This window comes from Anolis sagrei, chromosome 2, assembly GCF_037176765.1.
Source record: "Anolis sagrei isolate rAnoSag1 chromosome 2, rAnoSag1.mat, whole genome shotgun sequence".
Taxonomy (NCBI): domain Eukaryota; kingdom Metazoa; phylum Chordata; class Lepidosauria; order Squamata; family Dactyloidae; genus Anolis; species Anolis sagrei.
Window position 1 is genome coordinate 159,446,472 of NC_090022.1, and position 23,397 is coordinate 159,469,868.

Sequence of the window (23,397 nt, forward strand, 5' to 3'; positions counted from 1 at the left end):
TGAGATTTATTTTAATTGCTTTGTATTGTATTTGTTATTCTTGTTTTGCTTGTATTGTTGTATTGTGGGCTCGGCCTCATGTAAGCCACACTGAGGCCGAGCCCACAATATGGGGAGATGGTAGCAGGGTATAAATAAAGTTTTATTATTATTATTTATTATTATTACCCCTATATTCTACCTTGGTTAGACCACACCTGGAATATTGTGTCCAGTTCTGGGCACCACAATTGAAGAGAGAGGTTGACAAGCTGGAATGTGTCCAGAGGAGGCCGACTAAAATGATCAAGAGTCTGGAGAACTAGCCCTGTGAGGAACAGCTTAAAGAGCTGGGCATGTTTAGCCTGAAGAAGAGAAGGCTGAGAGGAGATATAATAGTCATGTATAAATATGTGAGATGAAGTCATAGGGAGGAGGGAGCGAACTTGTTTTCTGCTGCCCTGGAGACTAAGACGTGGAACAATGGCTTCAAACTACAAGAAAGGAGATTCCATCTGAACATGAGGAAGAACTTTCTGACTCTGAGAGCTGTTCAGCAGTGGAACTCTCTGACCCAGAGTGTGGTGGAGGCTCTTTCTTTGGAGACTTTTAATAGAGGCTGGATGGCCATCTGTCAGGGGTGCTTTGAATGCAATTTTCCTGCTTCTTGGCAGGGGGTTGGACTAGATGGCCCATGTGGTCTCTTCCAACTCTATGATTCTAGGAGGAGATAATGCAGAGAGAATGACAAAAGGGGTGAGCTCTCCTTCGTTAGCTTCAGGTCATGCCCTGCAGCTGACATGCAATCCAAGTAGATAGGTCCTTGAAAGGAATTCTTCCCTGAACCGAAACAAAGATTGCCCATTCTTCAGTAAATTCCTGGGTAGGGCTTGGAAAAGTTGCTTTTTGAAACGAAACCTCCCAGACACCCCTAGGCAGATCTGAAAGTTGTGGTCACCACCCCACGATCAAAACTAAATAGCCCAAGGTCTGACTGCATTCAGCAACCCACATCTATCCAGGAAACAAGCTAGCAAGGAAGGCACCCTCCTCTGATTCTCTGACCTCCTCATCTATCCTTTTCTGAACTCTACAGGAACTGACCGAGGCGAGTGGGCTTGGGCAGATATAAGAGGAATGGTAAAAGTTCAGCTCCCCAGGTGCTGGGTTCTTGCCAAGGTCCTCTTTCTTCACTCTCCTGTTTCAGCCACGCTAATCTCATCAGCAGATCGGAACAAGGCAGATTAAAGTTTCTATTTAAACACAATGTCATGCCCCCCAAGTGAGGGGGGAGAGGCAGGGAGAAATAAACAGGGCCTCCTGGACTCCGCTATTAATTTGGGACGGAGGGCCTAGTGAGGATGGATTTGGTGGTCACCAGTTGAAATAAGAGAATGCACAAAAAAGTATAGATATACTACAAAAGAGACAAAACTTTGATTCCTGAGTATACACAAATGTCTTATGTTTTTATTACTCCTGTTATGATTTTATACTATGTATTAATGTTTTAAATGTTTTATTATGTTCTTGGGCATCGAATCGTTGCCTCTGTAACCGTCCTGAGTCGCCTGAGGGCTATACAAATATAGTCAATAAATAAATATACTAAAGCTATCAAGTATTAGACGAATTAGGGAAAGCAAACTCTTGCAGTACAGGATTTATGGGCATTTTCTTATGGGTAGGCCTCTACCGGAGCCCCCAGTGGCGCAGTGGGTTAAAGCACTGAGCTGCTGAGCTTGTTGATCGAAAGGTCGCAGGTTCGATTCCGGGGAGCGGCGTGAGCTTCCGCTGTCAGCCCTAGCTTCTGCCAACCTAGCAGTTCGAAAACATGCAAATGTGAGTAGATCAATAGGTACCGCTCTAGCGGGAAGGTAACGGTGCTCCATGCAGTCATGCCGGCCACATGACCTTGGAGGTGTCTACGGGCAACGCTGGCTCTTCGGCTTAGAAATGGAGATGAGCACCACACCCCAGAGTCAGACATGACTGGACTTAATGTCAGGGGACTACCTTTACCTTTACTTTTACGTAGGCCTCTACCAGGGCTGTCCTGAACTTTTGCTGCCTGAGGGAAAGATCAAATTGACGCCCCAACTGCATTTCCATATAGATTAGCAATTGAATGTTGATGTGGGGACCTTGCTGCAAGGCAGATCCCACAATTCTCCAGGAAGCTGTGGGACACAAACATAGCTATCCCTTATATGTCTGCTGCCTGAGGCAGCTGCCTCCCTCTGTCTAATGATAAGGTTGTCACTCAACAGCAGATAGCCCTTCAGTGCTACATTGGTTTTCAGATCCAGTCCAACACACATAGCAACACATATTCCTTTGTTGTTGTTTTTTTTGCATTATTTCAGTTCTGCTGGGGGGGGGGGGAGTCAACGTGGGAACATAGCTGGGGAATCCAGTGGTTAGCCAGGGGCAGAGATCAAGAGATAGGATGAAGGAGAAAAGTCAGATCCTACTGTCGGGCAAGCTTCAGGGTCTCCCTCAAATGCCAAGTTTTTGAAGGGTGGCAGAGAAGGAGTCAAATGGATCTTTAATAGTTGTGAAAGTTGTTCTCCACAAATTCTATTTTGATAAGTTGGATTCGCATATGAATCTGAAGGTGTATCATCCCTGCTCACCAGAGTGAGAGGGTTTAGAACAGTGGTTCTCAACCTTCCTAATGCCGCGACCCCTTAATACAGTTCCTCATGTTGTGGTGACCCCCAACCATAACACTAACATTATGAATCGCCATGTAAATAATGATCTTCAGGATGTATTTTCATTCACTGGAGCAAAGTTGGCACAAATACCCGGTATGCCCAAATTTGAATACTGGTGGGGTTGGCATGGGGATTGATTTTGTCATTTGGGAGTTGTAGTTGCTGGGATTTATAGTTAACATGTAAACAAAGAGCATTATGAACCCCACCAACAATGGAATTGAACCAAAGTTGGCACAGAGAACTTCCATGATCAACAGAAAATACTGGAAGGGTTTGGTGGGCATTGACCTTGAGTTTGGGAGTTGTGGTTCGCCTACATCCAGAGAGCACTGTGGGCTCAAACAATGATGGATCTGGACCAAACTTGGCACGGATATCCAATATGCCCAAACTGATGGGCTTTGAGGAAAATAGACTTTGACATTTGGGAGTTGTAGTTGCTGGGATTTATAGTTCACCTACAGAGTGCACCAATGATAGAATTGGGCCAAACTTCCCACACAGAACCCCCATGACCAATAGAAAATACTGTGCTTTCTGAAGGTCTTTGGCGACCCCTCTGACACCCCTTCGCGACCCCCCCCCCAGGGGTCCCGACCCCCAGGTTGAGAAACACTTGTTTAGAAGAAACTGCCTGAGAGATTTGGTCCCATGAGAGGTGGGTACCATTTGGACTTGAAGCCAAAACAATTCAAGTAATCAACTAAAATTTTCCGTGGTTCTGTTTCTTTTTCTGGACCTGATCCTTCGCTTGACTTTGGACCATCTTCCATGTCTGTAAACTACATGTGATGGGTGGGAGTGGCTCCTCCTCTTAAGTCCATCCCCTCTCTTTCACCCACTGTTTAGCCCATCAATCCCATTAGGAGATTGCCGGCAGGTTTACTGCCTGCCTTCCTGGCAATGCTTTCACCTTTCTGCAGCATCCTGACATGGAAGAACTGTCTTCTGTCAAAGAAGGCTCAAATGGGCAGAGGTCCTCAAGGGTCCTTGGGGATGCAAAACTGCTGGCCCTGGCTGAGCTGTGGGAGGCAGACTACTGGCTTCCCAGAGGCTTGGAATCTGTCCTTGGAGAGCATGACATGGTAGGGTCAACTTCGTTCACTCCAAGAGCTTCCTTTCTTTCCTCTTCCCAACTCTACTGGCTGCCTTTTTTTCTATTTTTTTCTCATGTCAAGAGCAACTTGAGAAACTGCAAGTTGCTTCCGGTGTGAGAGAATTGGCTGCCTGAGGATGCTAGATGTTCCTTTAAGTTCTTGACTGTTGTACTTCTAGTTTTTCTTCCTTCCCCTGCTCTTAGGAGTGTGCCTAGTGAAACCAGAACTTGCAGGATTGAATCACCAGGATATTTTAATTTGCACGCATTATGTCTTCTGGTCTTCCCCTGATTTACCTGTCTGTTCTGAACCTATTGGGAAATAGATTTTCCCCAAAAAAACGTATTGTTGTGAGTTGTCCTGGTTGTAATTAGACTGGGAGTGCTGAAGTGGGGGTTATTTTGAGTGGGCACTTAAGATTCATTAGCTTGACAAAAGATCTGCTTCTGGTGGGAATGAAAACTGCTAGAACTGGTTTGTTGATATAGATCAGCACAGATGCATTGTTGGATTCTGAATTAGATTGGGACTTCAAGGACTCATTTGGTGAATACTGCATTTTGTTACTCTGTGCCTTCAAGTCATTTCTGACTTGTGTAAACACTAAGGCGATGTTTCTCAACTTGGGGTAGGGATCCCTGGGGGGTTGCGAGGGGATGTCAGAGGGGTTGTCAAAGACCATCAGAAAACACAGTATTTTCTATTGGTTATGGGGGTTCTGTGTGGGAAATTTGGTCCAGTTCTGTCATTGGTGGGGTTCAAAATGCTCTTTGATTGTAGGTGAACTATAAATCCCTGCAACTACAACTCCCAAATGACAAAATCAATGCTCCCCCAACCACACCAGCATTCATATTTGGGTGGATCAGGCATTTGTGGCAAATTTGGTCCAGTGAATGAAAATACAGCCTACATATCAGATATTTACATTACGATTCATAACAGTATCAACACTACAGTTATGAAGTAGCAACAAAAATAATTTTATGTTGGGGGTCACCACAACAGGAGGAACTGTATTAGGAATTACAGGCATTAGGAAGGTTGAGAAACACTGCACGAAGGCAAACTTATCATAGGATTTCTGGGGCTAGGAGAATGTGGCTTGCTCAGGGTCACTCAGTGGGCTTTCATAACTGAGCAAGAATCTGAACCCTGTTCTCCAGAGTCATAGTCCAACACTCAAACCACTACACCACACTGGCTCTTGAATATTACACTACAGGCAGTCCCTGAATTACAAACATCTGACTTACAAATGACTCATAGTTACAAACGGGTGAGACAACAGGAAATCTACCTCTAGGAAGGGAAATTCAATCCTGAAAGAATTATCATGAGAAAAAAGTATCTCCACTGAAGCTTTCTCACCAATTCTTGTTTACACAACAAACCAACTTTTTAAAAATCCAATTATAACAAAGACAGAAAGTGAAGTGAAATCTTCTGAAGAGGGACACAGACAGCAAAACAAACACCACAGGGGTGGTACTACTTCTGGGCTGTATGGCCATGTTCCAGAAGCATTCTCTCCTGATGTCTATGGCAGGCATCCTCAGAGGCTCTAAGGATGACTGCCATCAGGGCCATAGCTAGAGGGGGTAGTTAAAGGTTCAAACCCTTTCCCCCTGCCCCTCAAAATACCTGGTTAACCAAGTTATGAGTAAACCGGGTTTCTTTTTTAACCTGACACATTTCAGGGCAGGATTAAACTTTTAACCCCCCCCCCCCCCCCCAGCTACATTCCTATATGGGCAAAACATCAGGAGAGAATGCTTCTGGAACATGGCCATACAGCCCAGAAAACTCACAGCAACCCAGTGATTCCGGCCATGAAAGCCTTTGCCAGCACAAAGATAGTGCTATATGATCCTTATCTCTTCCTCATCTGTTCTTGATGAGCACTGAGATAATTGGCTTCAAGTGCAACCTTCCTACAATTACCTTTAAACAAATTCACCACTTTTTAAATTGCATACCACCTTTCCTGCAATGTTCAGTATTGTCCCTCTCTCTCCACCTCACTTTATCTCCACAACAGCTCTTGAGATGGATTAGTCTGAAAAAGACTCTCCCAAAATACTCTGTGAGTTTCATGATGGAGAAAAGATTTAAGCCTGGATCTCCCCGGTGCTTATCCCATTATGAAATTATGCATGGCATGGAGAAAGTGGGCAGGTAAAAGCTTTTCTCCCCGGCATCCAGGGAAGCTAAGGGGTGGGACATTCAGAGTGAATACGGGGAAACCTTCTTTATACAGTGAATAATTAAACATTAGTAGATAATGGTGCCGACAGTTCTACTAGTCAAGATAGCTGTATGTCACCTGCTGTATTAGGAACAGTGTGCCTTTACTTAATCAGTTTTTGTACACTGATGAAAACAAAATCTGATTGGTACACAATTTCCTGATCCACATCGACTCTGCTGTGACCCTGTTGACACCACACGCATATTGTGGCAAGATTGCCATAACCAGCTATACCTTTCCCCATGCCAAGTTCATCTTGTTGTTCGGGAGCATTCAACAACTCCAAGCCTTTGTATCATTTTCAGGCACACATCAATGGATGCCCCTTTCTCTTCCCACTCCACTCCACTCATACATGCAAATAAATGTGTTTTCTGTTAAGAAGATATACATTGATATACTGATGTTCAAATGCAAACACATGCACCTTTAAAAAAACAACAGCATAAAATTCAACCTGGAAAAGAACCACTTCCTGTCAAGAATGCTCATTCCCAACCAACTCATTCCACCTACAACTAACTGCTCTCCTCCATAACATAGCGAAGCTGTGCTTCCTGGAGGACTGGCCACATGCCTAAAACTCCAGATTTTCCATGAGTTATGTTAATCCCACAAATGAACATTACATTTTTATTTATATAGATCACACACACACACACACACACACACACATACATACATACATACATACATACATACATACAAACGCATACATTCATACATACATATATGTTTTGGATAGCATAGGGAATGGTTAACACCCCTGTGGTGTTTGTTTTGCTGCCTGTGCTCCCGTTCAGAAGATTTCACCTCACTTTCTCTCCATGTGATAATTGGATTTTGAAACATTTGACGTTATGGAAACAAGGATTGATGAGAAAGCTTCCGTGGAGACACCTTTTCTCCATGATATCTCTTTCAGGAGTAAATTTCCCTTCCGAAGGGTAGATTTCTCTCATTTCCTGTTGTCGCACCCCACTGGTAACTTACTTTACTTACTTACTTAGGCAATCCCTAGTTTTCCGAGGATGATCGTCTTCCAGTGTTCTTGTGGGTCCGTATGTGGCTGTAGAGCCCTATTCTTGCTCTGCATCTTCTTCCGCAGTGAGGGCATTGGTTTCCAGATGGAAGACGGTCTCGGTCGGGGTTGGCTTGACGCGCCTTCCTCTTGGCACGCTTCTCCCTTTCGCCCTCCATTCGTGCATCTTCAAATTCTGCAGCACTGCTGGTCACAGCTGACCTCCAGCTGTAGCGCTCAAGGGCCAGGGCTTCCCAGTTCCCAGTATCTATGCCAGAGTTTTTGAGGTTGGCTTTGAGCCCGTCTTTAAATCTTTTTTCCTGTCCACCAACATTCCGTTTTCCGTTCTTGAGTTCGGAGTAGAGCAACTGCTTTGGGAGACGGTGGTTGGGCATCCGGACAACGTGGCCGGTCCAGCGGAGTTGATGGCGGAGGACCATCACTTCAATGCTGGTGGTCTTTGCTTCTTCCAGCACGCTGACATTTGTCCGCCTGTCTTCCCAAGAGATTTGCAGGATTTTCCGGAGGCAGTGCTGACGGAATCATTCCAGGAGTTGCATGTGACATCTGTAGACAGTCCACGTCTCACAGGCATATAGCAGGGTTGGGAGGACAATAGCTCTATAAACAAGCACCTTGGTATCCCTACGGATGTCCCGGTCCTCAAACACTCTCTGCTTCATTTGGAAAAATGCTGCGCTCGCAGAGCTCAGGCGGTGTTGTATTTCGGTGTCAATGTTGACTTTGGTGGAGAGGTGGCTGCCAAGGTAGTGAAAATGATCAACATTTTCTAATGTTAAACCATTAAGCTGTATCACTGGCATTGGAGAGGGGTTGGCTGGTGTCTGCTGGAACAGCACTTTGGTTTTTTCAATGTTCAATGACAGGCCGAGCTTCTCGTATGCTTCTGCAAAGGTGTTTAGAGTGGCTTGTAGATCTTCTTCTGAATGTGCACAGATGCCGTTGTCATAAGCATACTGGAGTTCTATAACAGATGTTGTTGTAACCTTGGTTTTGGCTTTCAGTCTGCTGAGGTTGAATAGCTTGCCATCTGTCCAATAGATGATTTCCACTCCGGTGGGAAGCTTCCCGTCAACAAGGTGAAGACTAGTTTGTAACTCAGAGACTGCCAATACTGAAGTGTGTGTATCTAGCATTTCTCCAACCTTGATAGATAGTGGGCAAAATATCCATCTAGAGCAGAGGCGGGCAACTCTGGAAGACCAGGGAGGACCATTGGTTTCCCAAGATAACGTGAGCAAATACACCTTTGCAAAAAGAAATTGTAAGAGTTTGTGTGTGTGTGTGTGTGTGTGTTGGTTTTTTTTTTACTCTCAAGTGCCCTAAACACTAGGAAGCATAGGAGTGGGTATTTGCATCATCTTTTGGGACTTTGGGGAGCAATGACTTTAAAATAACCCCAGGGGTTGAACAAAAATTTCCCATTCCAACAGGCCCGTAGCCAGGATTTCGTTTCGGGGGGGGGGGCTAAAAAATTTTCAGGGGGGGTTTCGGGGGGGGGCTGAGTTTCGGGGGGGGGCTGAGTCTGAGTGAAAGAGGGTCTAGCCTAGCAAACCTTTTGTATCATTACCCCAATACCCCCATACATATGGGATATATTGAGTATGGTGATCAAATCATGATATTAATAAACATAACAGTTTAAATAATGCACCAGTAAGGCCTTTTCGCGAACCACCATGAGAATTTCGGGGGGGGCTGAAGCCCCCCGAGCCCCCCCCCCTGGCTACATGCCTGCATTCCAAGGAAGGTTTCTCTGGGACCTAAATTCACCTGGAGCCTTCCAAAACTTGGTAGAAATGCCCTCCATGCCCCCTAGAGGTTATTTTGAAGCAAAACATATTTAGATTTTTTTTCACTTTTTTCTTTTACTCCTGGAATGAGCAGTTGGCTTTGAAACATGATGGAAAAGCCCTCTTAATGTGGTGAAAATGCTCTTCACATATCATAGGGGGCAATTTGATCCTCCTGCTGACCATGGAGCCCATAAAAATGGCCTTGGGGCCCGTCACTAAGCACTTTGTCCACCCCTGACCTGAATGAAGATAGAAGTCAAGCTTTGACTTATCGCAACCCTACAAATGACAGGCATTGAATAGCTACAGTTACTAATAGCCCTGCTCAAGTCATTCAAAATCAGGGTTGTGGCTTCCTTGATTGAATCCATCCACCTCTAATTCAGTCATTTCCTATTGTTATCAATTTTGCCAAGTATTTTCATATTTTCCAATAAATCACATATCGTGACACATCAAAAGTATGATAGTCCCAGTCTAATAACTGCATTTCTAGTGAGAGCTTTGATTTGACAAGTGGTAAACATTTCCCATGCAGAATACAAATACAACATTTTGAATCCAACATTTGGTGAGGCATTGGAATATTTATATATGAGGTATTTGCTCCAATTTGTATTTAGGGATGCTTCCCTAAAATGTACTTCTCCATCGCATGGAACCAAAACATCTTTTGAATTTCTCATTCTGATTGTGGTCTTTGGCAGGTCCTTGACATTGGCGAGTGCCTCACTGTCCCAGATGAGTTTTCCGAGAAAGAGAAGAAAACTGGGATGTGGTGGAAACAACTTATTGCTGGAGCTATGGCTGGTGCTGTCTCTAGGACGGGAACGGCACCGTTGGACCGGCTGAAAGTGTTCATGCAGGTACACATTTTGGGATGGAGATGGGAATGAATAATGTTTTGTTCTGCAGTGAAATCAGAGTCTGTGTGGGAACAATGACTCTGGGCATTTTTCATGACAAAATACTCATACAAAAAATATTTTTTTGTATGGTGCACTGCATTCAAAAGTCAAGGAAGACTGAGAAATGTGTGAAAAGCCTCTGGGCAGCATGATCTGTATGACCTAAGAGGATAGCATACAATATGAAGAATTGAAGTCACAGCGCATACCTCACAATGCCCCTTTACAGTAGCTAGAAAAAATAACATATTACACCCCCAAAAAGTAAGATCTTCATTGTGCTACTTTTGAGATTTAACTTACTTTCTAGCTCTGCATATGAAATGTTCCTGCCTGGAGCAGAACAAGAAGTGGCATTTTTTTATGGATGCAGCCCTCCAAAGTTATTTTCCCAGCCCTCAACCTAAACTTTAGACTTAGGGTCACCCTAAGTCTGAAACAACTTGAAGGCATTCAACAACAACAATCCTCATTAACTTGACTCATCAGCCAAAAGTGGGCCTACGCTTCCCACTGAAATGAAATTATGTTAGTTATAATTGTTCCTCGTTTTAAATATTGTATTGTTTTTCCATGGGGTTTTTTTTTTTTTTTGGTAATACAAATAAGATATGTGCAGTTTGCATAGAAATTTGGATTTTTTTTTCAAACTATAGTCCATCTCTCCAACAGTCTGAGGGACCATGAACCATCCCTCAACTTAAAAAGTTTGAGGACCTCTGATCTACCCCTAGGCAAGTTGCATAGTTGCCACAGATAGCAAAATTATTTCAGCACCTGAGACAGAAAATCCTTCAAGCATCTCTTCCTGGTAGTTAAAAAACAACAATTATGAAATCAACACTTTACTGTTGCACTTTCTGTTGTCTTGTGCATTCCTTCACTCTCCTCTTTTTCTCCAGCAGTAGCAGCATGATTTCCACAGATCATGTTGGTGAAGGAGTCGCTGTTTAGTTCCTTCTCCTTATTTGCTCACTTACAAAAGAAACCACAAAAAAGTCTCCACCCTTTTGCTCTCTGCTCCTGTTGAGAAACAGAGAATCAAGGAAAGGGGAGGAAGTTGTTGTTTTTGGTCCACTACTGCTTAGGGGAGAAGAACATAAATGACCAGACTGTTCCTTCATTCCTCACAAAGAGTGTGAAGCAACCTTTCATGAGAGTTACTCATCATAGTATGAGTTGTTCCCTGAGCTAGTACTGAACTAAGCAATACTGAACTCCTGTGTATTTTCACCCAATAATAGAAATGGATGCTGTACTGAAGCCCTTCATTCCACACTTTTCAATCCTATTTACTTTTGGCTCCATGACGGCTTCAGACTGGATAGTCCCTCAAATACATGTGGACCTTTGGACATGTGGACAGTTGCAGATCTTGAGATTTCCCACACACCCTCCCAATGCACACCTGACACTCCAAAAAAGATTTTCAGCAGAAAATATGGTTTTGGATAAAGAACAAATCCTCTTCTCCTTCGAAACAGAATTTGAAATATTGCTTGCAGATATTCCTTGGCGTGAAACAGAAATAACTTCCTCTTCTGCCCCCTCCACCCCCAAAAGAGCTCCAAAGGAGACTGGGGGTATATGCAGTATTACTTCCAGTCACTCAAAATAGTGACCACAGTGGCATAGTGTGACACTCAAGCTCCGGAAGAAAACAAAATGGGTGCTCTGTGGATCATCACTCTCCACAGCATCTTCAACCCTGGGCTACACAGTGATGTCTGAGAGAACCTTTTGGGTAAAAGATGCTGGGGAGGACTTCCGCAATGCTTCTTTGGTCTCATTTGGACACACATAGAGTCAGATACAGTTGTTCATGCCCACCTTGCTTATAGGAGAGGATTGGAAATTTCTTTTCCTGCCCAAGTACTAACACTGTGGTTCCTCCTGGTTGTAGGTGCATGCTTCGAAGAGCAACAACATGAATGTGTTGGGGGGATTGCAAGGCATGATACGTGAAGGAGGAGTCCGCTCACTATGGCGAGGCAATGGCATCAACGTGCTCAAAATTGCACCTGAATCTGCCATCAAGTTCATGGCCTATGAACAGGTATGGACCCATTGAGACACCAAGTCCAACTTGGAGTGGTCATGCTTATGTCTGTAAGCACCAGGCATACGTACATGACTACTTCAGGTATTATCTCACTTAGGGACTCTACAATGATCACATATTTCTACACAGAGGTCCATTGGGAATGTCTTTACTCCAAAACCAAATCTATACATCTTAATCCCTTCTCTCTCCAGAGCTCTGGAGAATATTTAATTTGAAAGGTAGTTGTAAAATACTCTATGCAAAATAAATACTTTTGTGGAGGTTAGGTTCCTAAGCCTCGGGTGGCGCAGTGGGTTAAAGCACTGAGCTGCTGAGCTTGTTGACTGAAAGGTCGCAGGTTCAATTCCAGGGAGCGGTGTGAGCTTCCGCTGTCAACCCAAGCTTCTGCCAACCTAGCAGTACAAAAACATGCAAATGTGAGTAGATCAATAGGTACCGTTCCAGCAGGAAGGTAACGGCGCTCCATGCAGTCATGCCAGCCACATGACTTTGGAGGTGTCTATGGACAACGCCGGCTCTTTGGCTCAGAAATGGAGATGAGCACCACACCCCAAGGATTGTCAAGATATCAAGGTCTGACCTTTTTTCTCCAGTTCTCAGGACAAGAGGGTGGAATCTGAGGAAAGGGTCACTGCCTTGAAGTGACTTTATACTCAATGTATCATGCGTAATTACATTTCCAGGGCTCATCTCTTGTGAGCAATCATCCCTTGATCTCAGAGCTTGGCTATGAAATGTCAGTCCTAGGATGCTTTCAGTCTGGCAACCCTAATTGAGGACCTTCCTTGAGCACAAGGCACCAACCAAATATATGAATGAAACACTCATCCCTGCTGCCCTCAGAGACCTCACACACACAGTTTGTAGAGAGTCTGACAACCCTCTAGAACAGAATTGGAATATTGGTATAGAAAACTACAAAGAGAAGAATAGACAATGATTGTCAGTTACTTCATTCCACCGGCAAGAATCCCTTGCTCAATCAGAAGCCCCTCTTAGACAGATTCACTCTTGATTATATGTATGAGACACATGCAGGATCTAATCCATGGGACCTTTTGGAAGTCTTCAGAAATATCAGTATGTTGTTAACATGTAAATTACTCGATATGTTTTGATCTATCCGCAACTTTCTCAAGGCACTGAAAATGAACAAAATCACTAAGACAAATAAAAGCTTTGCCGAAGGCTTTCATGGCCGGAATCACTGGGTTGTTGTAGGTTTTTTTGGGCTATATGGCCATGTTCTAGAGGCATTCTCTCCTGATGTTTCACCTGCATCTATGGCAAGCATCCTCAGAGGTAGTGAGATGTATTGGAACTAGGAAAATGGGTTTATATATCTGTGGAATGACCAGGGTGGGACAAAGAACTCTTGTCTGTTGGAGCTAGGTGTAAATGTTTCAGCTGACCACCTTGATTAGCATTTGATGGCCTGGCAGTTGTTTGGTGTGGCTTTTTGGTGCCTGGGGCCCACCCTGGTCATTCCACAGATATATAAACCCATTTTCCTAGTTCCAACAGACCTTACTACCTCTGAGGATGCTTGCCATAGATGCAGGTGGAACGTCAGGAGAGAATATCTCTAGAACATGGCCACATAGCCCAAAAAAACCTACAGCAACCCAAATAAAAGTTGCTTGTATGTACAATAAGGGCCTCCTGGTGATTCAGCGACACTGAGCTGCTGAACTTGCTGACCGAAAGGTTGGTGATTCAAATCTAGGGAGTGGGGTGACCTCCCGCTGTTAGGCCCACCTTCTGCCAACAGCAGTTCGAAAACATGCAAATAAGAGTAGATCAATAGGTGTTGCTTTGACAGGAAGATAACAGCGCTCCATGCAGTCATGCTGGCCACATGACCTTGGAGGTGTCGATGGGCAACACTGGGTCTTCAGCTTAGAAATGAAGATGAGCACCAACCCCCAGAATCGGACATGGCTAGACTTAATGTCAGGGGAAACATTTATCTTTATTATATGTATAATGGGTTCTAGTTATCCACTGGGAAACTCCAGTATCCGAGTGGCCTTGGCCGTCATAATCTCTCAGCCTCAGAAAACCCCAGTTTTCTATATGCAGTTTAGGATTGCCATAAGTCAGAAGCTACTTGAAGGCACACAACAGTATAGAAACAACTATTTGTTATATATTTCTGTCCTGCAAGCAAACCTGTCAATGTTATTACAATACACAACAGTGCGAAGCCATGAAGTGTAATGGCTGTGACTTTTCAGGTGTTGTTGACTTCCAGTTCGCATCCTCCTGGCCAATCTGGTCAATTCAGGATAAGAATAACAGTTTATCAATGTCTGGGGGAGAGGAAAAGTTCATCTCCAGCCCAAGCTTTCCCCATTAATCATCTGCTGACATCACACTGCAACAAATGATCACTCCTCTGATGCAAAATACAATTGAGTTTTTCTTCTTCCCACTCACTGCCTTTAGTCACTCTGAACAGGTTTAGGAAGGGCTCCCTATATGTTTTCTGCAAGATCTCAAGCCATTGTTTCTTATTGCAGATCAAGCGGGCAATTCGGGGACAGCAAGAGACTCTGAGGGTGCAGGAGAGATTTATTGCTGGTTCACTAGCTGGTGCCACAGCACAGACTATAATCTACCCTATGGAGGTAAGACCAGCGGCCTTCTTTGCTTCCACAGAATTTGAGGGCCAAATTCTTCATCTTGCCCTGGCCTGTCATTAGGTGGAATGAAGAAATAATTTCAACTTGCAGATACTTTGAGGAGCAGCAAACTGTTGGAGTTGAGCGTCTTTGGTGCCACCTTGGAAAGATAGCAAAGGATATACATAACTCTTGTTGTTCTAGCTGATAGTGAATCAATTGGTTTCTCATTTGAGTACCCTTCCATACTACGCAATGATAGTGCTACACAAATATACTTTAACTGCTATGGCAACACCCAATGGGATCTTGTGATTGGTAGGTGGTGGAGGGGCATTGAGAATCTGTAGTTGGAGGGTTTCTTCATCTGGTGTCTTTGTCCAAACCATAAACTCCATCACTCTATATAAGAAGAAGTCATGTAGTCAAAGAGGAATCAAAGTGCTATACAAAGTGCTATCTCAATATTAATGGATCCTGTATCTTCGAAGGCTTTCATTGCCGAAATCACTGGTTTGTTGTGTGATTTCCGGGCTGTATGGCCATGTTCCAGAAACATTCTCTCCTGACATTTTGCCTCTTTCGGTGGCAGGCATCCTCAAAGGTTGTGAGGTCTGGGTTGTTGTAGATTTTTTCGGGCTATATGGCCATGGTCTAGAGCCATTCTCTCCTGACGTTTCCCCTGCATCTATGGCAAGCATCCTCAGAGGTTGTGAGGTCTGTTGGAACTAGGAAAGTGGGTTTATATATCTGTGGAATGACCAGGGTGAGACAAAGGACTCTTATCTGCTGGAGCTAGGTGTGAATGTTTCAGCTGGCCACCTTGATTAGCATATAATGGCCTGACAGAGCCTGGGGCAAACTTTTGTTGAGAGGTGATTAGATGTCCTTGTTTGTTTCCTCTCTGTTGTTGTGCTGTTGTAATTTTAGAGTTTTTTAATATTTGTAGCCATATTTTGTTCATTTTCATGGTTTCTTCCTTTCTGTTGAAATTGTCGACATGCTTGTGTATTTCAATGGCTTCTCACATTCACACCTAGCTCCAGCAGACAAGAGTCCTTCTGAGGATGCTTGCTATAGATTCAGGCGAAACGTCAGGAGAGAATGCCTCTAGACCATGGCCATATAGCCCGAAAAAACCTACAACAACCCAGTGATTCCAGCCATGAAAGCCTTCGACTATACGTTGTGAGGTCTGTTGGAAACTAGAAAAATGGGGTTTATAAATCCAAGGTGGGAGAAAGAACTCTTGTCTGTGGTAGGTTTGAATGGAATGTGGCCATACAGCCTGGAAAACACACAACAACGCAGATTCTTTATCTATTGATTCAGCTATCTAGAGGTTGAAAATACCCGCCATCCAATTCTAGAAAATCCAGGAAGCAAGCCTTGATTTTGCCATTTCAGATAAGGGACTCAATTTTACTAAACTATTATATATAATGGGACTTGAGCATTCATGGATTTTAATATCCACAAGGGGTAAAGCATCCAAATATGGACCCTTTGTATCTGTGTATAGTGGGCCCGTAGTATCCACAGGCTCAGGATCTGCAGATTCAACCCACCATAGATTCAAAGCAGAGGCGACAGCCATCCACTTCTGCCTTGTAACTGAATAAGTACAGGTCATCACCTCGAAGGGAGAAGCATGTGGTTAGCAGGCTCCCTAGAGGCAGGGAAGTCCTAAGAATGTCTGGTGACTCACTTGACAGCAAGGGCTTGATACTGTCTCTACTGTGCCCTACTTTATTTTATTAATAGCATCTGCATTTCTTGCTATCTGCATGGGGTCTTGGAACCAAATCCCCATGGATACTGAAAGCCCACTGTATTACAAAAGAATTTAATTCCTTCTCATTTGAACTAGCATTACTACTTGATGCAAGTGAGGCAGGATCAGAGACTGACATAATACATTAGGTATCTGCAAACCATGATGGGTACCACTGCAACAATGAGAATGTATATATTGAACTTAAAAGTAATGGCTTCTCTCAAGCCATCTTTGGAATAATTATTTTGTGATGGTGTTGATAAAATGTTTAATTTTCCTGCATCTAGTCTTGCAAAAATACCATTACAGAATGTATTGGAGAATATATATTTTTTAAAGTCGGCTTGAAACTGAACTTGGCTGTGGGCAAGAACCAGTGCCAAAGTGGATCCCCTTCCGTTCCTTCCCCAGTGTTCCTGCTAGAGCCACTCCCTTTCCTTCTGTCTTCCTTTCTCTTGTGGCTCTTGCATATGTAGCGTGTTGCCAGAAGAAAGACAATTCTTGCCAGTATTATGAATTGCTTGCTTGGTTGTGGAGGGCCAAATGCTGTGGGTGCATGAATGTAGACTGTGGGGCCACATAAATTTAAGCAGAGGCCTGCTAGTTGCCTGCCCGTGTTCTTCTGCTTTGTGTCTTACTTTACCCCCAGAGGCCACTCCTGAGATCAGATGAATGGCCCCCCTTGTGTGCCTTCCCTAAATAAGGAAACAATGCCCTGCTCTGATTAATTTTCTGCAATTGTCCTCAGAAGCACTTTACTACCCGTTGGGTTGGTCTCCCTACATTATCTTTTAAAACCCTCCTGCTTAGATACATCCTACCTCTGTTCACGCCCAGTGTTTATTTTAAAATTTTTAATTTATTACATCTGGCCCGGCCATAAGGTTTTAAATTTTGTGTGTTATTGCTTATATGTGAGTTATATTAATTGTACTGTTTTATTTGCTTGCTGCTTTGTTTTTACTGGTGTGTTGTTGTGCTTGGCCTCATGTAAGCCGAGTCCCCTTGGGGAGATGGTGGTAGGGTATAAATAAAGTATTATTATTATTATTATTATTATTATTATTATAATTATTATTATTATGCTCTTCCTCTGACCTGCTTTTCCCTTCCCACCAGGTTCTGAAGACACGGCTAACCCTTCGCAAGACAGGCCAATACTCAGGAGTGGCTGACTGTGCCAAGAAGATCCTACAAAAGGAAGGGGTCCGTGCCTTCTACAAGGGCTACCTGCCTAACATGCTGGGCATCATCCCCTATGCTGGCATTGACTTGGCAGTTTATGAGGTTGGTGCTTTGTGAGGGTGGCATGAACAAAGGAAGAGCCCCACTTTCTTGCATTTGGCCACTCTTTTGTCAGGGGACAATTCTAGTCCTGGCAGCCCCTTTTCTCTGGAGCCCTTTCTGAAGACAATCTGGCCCCCAATTCTTGGTTCTGTAACAAAAGGGAGATTCCAGCCAGAATCCAGGGCTCAGCGAAAATGCTGCTTCCTTCCCACCTCTTTTGTGTTCCATGATGCTTGTCTCTCTGCCCTTAATGCCCTCTTGCATGTCTTCTCCTACAGACCCTGAAGAATACCTGGTTGCAGAAGTACAGCAAGAATACTGCTGACCCCGGTGTCCTGGTGCTTTTGGGCTGCGGCACAATCTCCAGCACCTGCGGCCAAATCGCCAGCTACCCCTTAGCACTGGTGCGGACGCGGATGCAGGCGCAAGGTGAGAGTGGAGTGTCTCCCAAATTCAGTCTTCTCTCCAAGAGTGCACTAACGGTGGCCATGGGCTTGGAGCATCATTACTAGCAGACACATTAAATAGGAAATACCTGTAACAATGAGAGAGAATACACCAGGCTGGAGGAATATAAATGGGAGGCACTGAGAAGCGAATACTGAGAGTCTGAAAGGGTTGAGGTTCCACTTCAATCCCTCTTGTGATATATCCTGTGAGAATCAGAACACCATGAGTTGGAGGGAATTCTTTCTAGTCCTGTTATTGCAACCATTCCACCTAACAGCATAGGTCTCAGAATCTTTCCCAGTTATCCTGGGAAAGAAGGGGCAAATCAGTGAGTTCTAGGGAACATTTCTGTCCTGCCGTGGGATGCCACTGCTGGAGCAAAAAAAAAAATCAAAAAGTTGCCAGAATTTGGGACAATTCAACTTGTTTTACCAAAAAAAAAATCACATTCCCTGTGATATATCCCCTTTGTTTAGTGGCATGCTCCTTAGTGCCAGGCTCACTGTAAAAGAAAGGCAGGCTTTTTTTTGGTCAGAGGGATAGGTTTGTTAGTTTGTTTCAGCATAAGAAGAAATAAATGCAATAGCAACCAGAGAGAGCCTAAAGATCTATGGAATTGTCAGAGACTACAGAAGGGTATTCCTACGCATCACAGTAGTGCACAGTATGTGGCAGAACTTTATTTTTCTATGATGTATCCCCTCCCCTCCAAAAAAATATTTTCAAACTGTAGTATTTTGAATCCATGAATGCAGAACTCATGGATACTGAGAGCTTATTGTAGTCTTTGAATCTCAACCATCCAAGAAATTTATTTTGTTAGGTGAATATTTTTGGAACCTCTACTAGGGATACCAGATGTAATAAGGGGCATGGCTCTTGGCCCCTTAATGCAGTGGTTCTCAACCTGGGTCCCAAGATGTTTTTGGCCTACAACTCCCAGAAATCCTAACAGCTGGTAAACTAGCTGGGATTTCTGGGAGTTGTAGGCCAAAAACATCTGGCGACCCCAGGTTGAGAACTACTGCCTTAATGGTTATGTAGAAGAGGGGATTTCAGCAGGGCTGTTTGTCCTGCAGGCCTCACTTGATGAAATTCCCCTTTGTACACAAACATTATTTCAGCTATTATTCCCTCTGAGACAGGGAATGTCCCAAATCTATTAGAAATCAAAATAAGAGAGTCATATGTGTATCGAATTGTGCCTTTTGTAAGCCGCCCCGAGTCCCCCCTCGGAGGTTGAGAAGGGCGGAGTAGAAGTGCGAGAAATAAATAATAAATAAATAAATTGTACCTGACCTCTTCTTTGTTTCTTTCTCTATAGCATCCATTGAAGGTGCCCCTCAGTTCTCCATGCTGGGCCTCTTCAGGCACATCCTCTCCCGGGAAGGCGTGTTCGGCCTCTACCGTGGCATCGCTCCCAACTTCATGAAAGTAATTCCTGCCGTTAGTATCAGCTACGTTGTGTACGAGAACATGAAGCGGGCTCTGGGGGTGACGTCCAGATGAAGAGGTGCCTGCCTCACCCACTCAGTGGACGGGACCTACCTCTCGAGAAGGGCTATTCCTACAGGCAGCATGACGTCAGTCATAGGCAGAAACATAGCCCTACTCCTCCGGGCCCTTGCCCCCAGGAGAATGGGGACTAAAGCATGTTAAAGTGGTTGGGCCTATGTCTTCCTCGATTTCACAACATCAGAGTCTTTCCTGGGCAAGGAGCCCCAAGGAAGAACTCACTTACAAAGAGCCATTGTCCCACTGCAGAAGCCTGGGGCTGAAAAGCACCATGGCCACATTGAAGCAAAGACTTCTATACTGTCCACCTACATTTTGGGGACTTTTGGAGATAAGCCTCTGAAAAGCAGACTTGAGCCAGTGCTCTTCTCTACTGCTCTCTGCATGTCTGCCTTCTTCTCGGCTACTCTCCAACATGAAAACCAGCAGCATGTTTTCGTATTCTGCATATTTCTACCAGCCTCTTCAAGGTCTTGTGGAAGCCAATCGTGTCAACACTATCATTAATACATTGTCAAATCTCAGATAAACAAATGTTCAGTTGCTGAAGCCAGAGACTATGACTCCTCCTCCGATCAATCAGTTATCTCTAAATCTACAGACAATGTATTCAGGGACAGTCAATTGCACTGGAAAAAATACATATTTTTTAAGTTGCCACCAAGAGCCCAAGATGCCTGAGCATCAGGATTTGAGGATTTGAACAGCCGGTTTCCTGCTTTTTGCCTCCATCCTGAATTCCACTTTTCAAACACATTTGATCCTTCTTTTGCTTCTTTTTCTTTCAGATCCAGGAGAGCTGTAAAGCCCTAGGTCTTTGCATTTCAGCCCAATTCCACTTTACCTGCCCCATTCAATGAAACGTGTCTGTATATTTTGCACATGAACTACTTTTAACTTATAAGATGTCTTGTCACTGTCTACCTAGAAGTCTTCAAAAGCAGAACTGAAGCCTCTTTCACCCCAACTCTTGCCTGCTTTCATTCCCTTCCCTTCTCCTCTGAGGTTGGGGAGTATGCAGGAAGAACCTTCAAGGGCTACTGCTTTTGTTGTTCTCATCGCTGCACTTTGACTGCGGTCTCTCAGTTTCTTGCATGCACACATTGCGGCTCACTGTGAGATATTTGCACTGACCACACCGGCTCTATTGCTTAAGAAATGCCACCCTCCATGCCCCCCCCCCAAAAGCCACAGGTGTCCTTGCTTTCTTGTTCCAATCCTGTATCGCTGTTTATTGACAGGTGGAAATATGATGGAGGTATCAATTTATCCAGATTCTTCAAAATGCATTGTTCTGAAAGGCATCTACAAGAGACGGATAGACACAACATCCTCCCACTTCCATTTGAAGCATTGTAGTAAAGGGTTGCCTGGAATGGAATAGTGTAGACCAGTGGTTCTCAACCTGTGGGTCCCCAGATGTTTTGGCCTTCAACTCCCAGAAATCCTAACAGCTGTTAAATTGGCTGGGATTTCTGGGAGTTGTAGGCCAAAACACAGGTTGAGAACCACTGGTGTAGACAGTCCTGGGAAATGGCTGCTGCCAACCATTGCAGAAGACAGTCATGGCTCCAGTTGCCCAGAAGATACCAGCTATTCCTCATCCATTGATCTACTGGGCTATGCTAGTATGTGAGTTTTATGCCAAGAACAGCAGTGTTTCCTATTTTGCCTCATGGTTTGGTTAATCTTGGACTATGTGAGCCCTGGAAGCATTCTCTTCCCCAGTTTGATTATCATGTTACTTTCATGATTTCAGGTGTCTTTTGCATCTGTAAGGACAAGAGACCTACTTTGAAAGGCATAAGCTGAAATTCTCAGGAAAGCAAAGCTTAGGCCTAGTACGCACAACCTGCACGTTTCTGCCCTTGAGCAAAATGGCAGAACACACATGGTTTGCCAATAACGACCAGAAGGTACTAATCCTGAAACATACATCTGGACGCTAATGAGTTGCATTTCCCCACAGTATTGTCACCTGGAAATTGAATGTGCATAATTTCTAAATTAAAATGAAGGCATGCTGAGTTCTTATGCTAAAAAAAACACCTTTATCTTCATGATTACCTGCCAGAACTAAAGGACAATATCTGCCTTGCAGTTGCTGGACAACTCGGATAATACAACTTCTTGCAAGCCTGCTCCATGAGTCTCAATTTATGGAGAGAGGTTCTCATTTGGTGGCTGACGTGATGCCCCTGCAAGTTGCATGGCTGGGCTGCTTCATTGAATTTACCTTTCCATATTTTTGGCTGTACGCTGACAGAGAGCAAACAAGTGATGCTGACTAAGGTTTCTCCACATTATTCAAGCACCTGCTCCACCAGTAAAATCCACTGGGTGACATTAGGTACTTCCCACAACCTCAGCCTTAGAAAAACTTGTGATAGAGTCATCATCATGACTTGAAGGCATACCACATTGGCAACAGAGGCTTCTCCATTTCAGAATTGCAATATAGTACTTCAGCCAATCCCAAGTTGATGTCCTTCAGAAGGATTTAGCTATCACTCCCACAGTGAGTATGAAGATGAGAGTTGCATTCCTTTTCCTTGTGAAAGAAAGCAGGATAGGGGAATTGGACGCATCCAGCGGACAACTTTTCAGGTTCCAGTTCAGTCCTTCTTATGGCAGATCCTTTGGAATCAGAATCATGTGAGAACATCATCCTAAAGAAACGGTGGGAATTAGGTCATTTTCCAATGTTGTTGGACTGCATTTTCCACAAAGCTTGGCCAGTGATGAGGGGTCTGGGGAACTGCTATCTAATAACATTTGGAAATTCCCACCTATCCTACCCACAGCTTTTCCATGACTAAAACAAAGGTCTGTTGAGGAAAGAAGCCCTTCACTAAATGGAGGCTAAAGGGAAAGAGAGTTTTTGCAAGTATTCTCCCTTTGCTTAAGTCCCCAGTGACTAACAAATAGCAAAAATCACGGAATAGCAAAATCGTGGAAGTCAAGAGCTAGTGTCTCAGATGTTTGGTAACCAAGAGGAATCTCCCAATGATCAGGGCGAACCAAGGCTTCTGGGTGCATCCAAGAGCTTCAAGAAGGATACTTGAACCACTGGTATAGTAATATTTTCTGTGGGAATGGTAGGAAAAGCAGCAATTTGGAATACTTTTTCTCTCAAGAAAAAAACATAATATGGTGATTTCTGCATGTTACAAAGGGATGGGAATGTGTGGCCTACTAGTAGCTGCATGTTGGGATTCCCATCATCCTTCGCCATTAATTACTGCAGCTAAAATGGGTGTGAGTTACAGGCAAAAAAAAATCTAAGGCCACTAATTCCCTATCCATCATATAAAGAGAGAGGAAGGAAGAAAAGAAGGAAGGGAGGGAGGGAGGGAGGGAGGGAGGAAGGAAGGGCATGATATATCATTCCCCCTTTCCATCATATCTATCCTAATTATGAATTGTCTAGGTAAGAAGAGTTGGTAAAGCGATTCAGAGGAGAAAGAAAGGTGGGGAACTCAGTGGGGCAAATGAAGATGTAGAAAGATGCATCTTTGGGAGAGGAACACATTCTTCTTGGACAGCTTTTGTCCAGGAGAAATTATGACATTTCTTCAGAGATTGAAAAGCAAGTGGTACTTTGATTTTAGTAATAATGAGGAAAAGGTTTTAAAACTGCTTAGATAAAATATTCATCTGAACTACAATTTTTCAGAATTCCATAACCAACTAATGATTTCAAAACTAGTCATAAATAGTCAACAGGGTCTGTGAAGTGTTAAATGTTTTGCCTGTGGCTATGCAACACATTGTAATGGGAGATTCCAGATAGGATTGACAAGTTGCCCTGGGAAGTTTCCTCTGGCCTTGCAAGGTCACAGAAAAGCCATTGGCAGTTCCAACTACCCATCCTCAACTCCTG

General features: G+C 43.9%; 1 protein-coding gene across 5 annotated transcripts in view; it reads left to right on the plus strand.

The window, feature by feature from the left end:
- Nucleotides 1-22,637, plus strand: part of LOC132768069 (mitochondrial adenyl nucleotide antiporter SLC25A23) — a 76,304-nt gene extending 53,667 nt beyond the window's left edge. For 4 of the 5 annotated variants that reach the window (XM_060763652.2, XM_067463997.1, XM_067463996.1 and 1 more), the window contains 6 exons: nt 9,596-9,754; nt 11,700-11,852; nt 14,384-14,491; nt 17,382-17,549; nt 17,828-17,978; nt 19,324-22,637. In XM_060763652.2, the coding sequence (XP_060619635.2) occupies nt 9,596-9,754; nt 11,700-11,852; nt 14,384-14,491; nt 17,382-17,549; nt 17,828-17,978; nt 19,324-19,508 (924 nt within the window). In that variant the 3' untranslated portion in view covers nt 19,509-22,637. The remainder of the gene's footprint in view (nt 1-9,595; nt 9,755-11,699; nt 11,853-14,383; nt 14,492-17,381; nt 17,550-17,827; nt 17,979-19,323) is intronic. The other variant, XR_010909253.1, reaches the window with a different exon arrangement.
- The last annotated feature ends 760 nt before the right edge of the window (nt 22,638-23,397 follow it).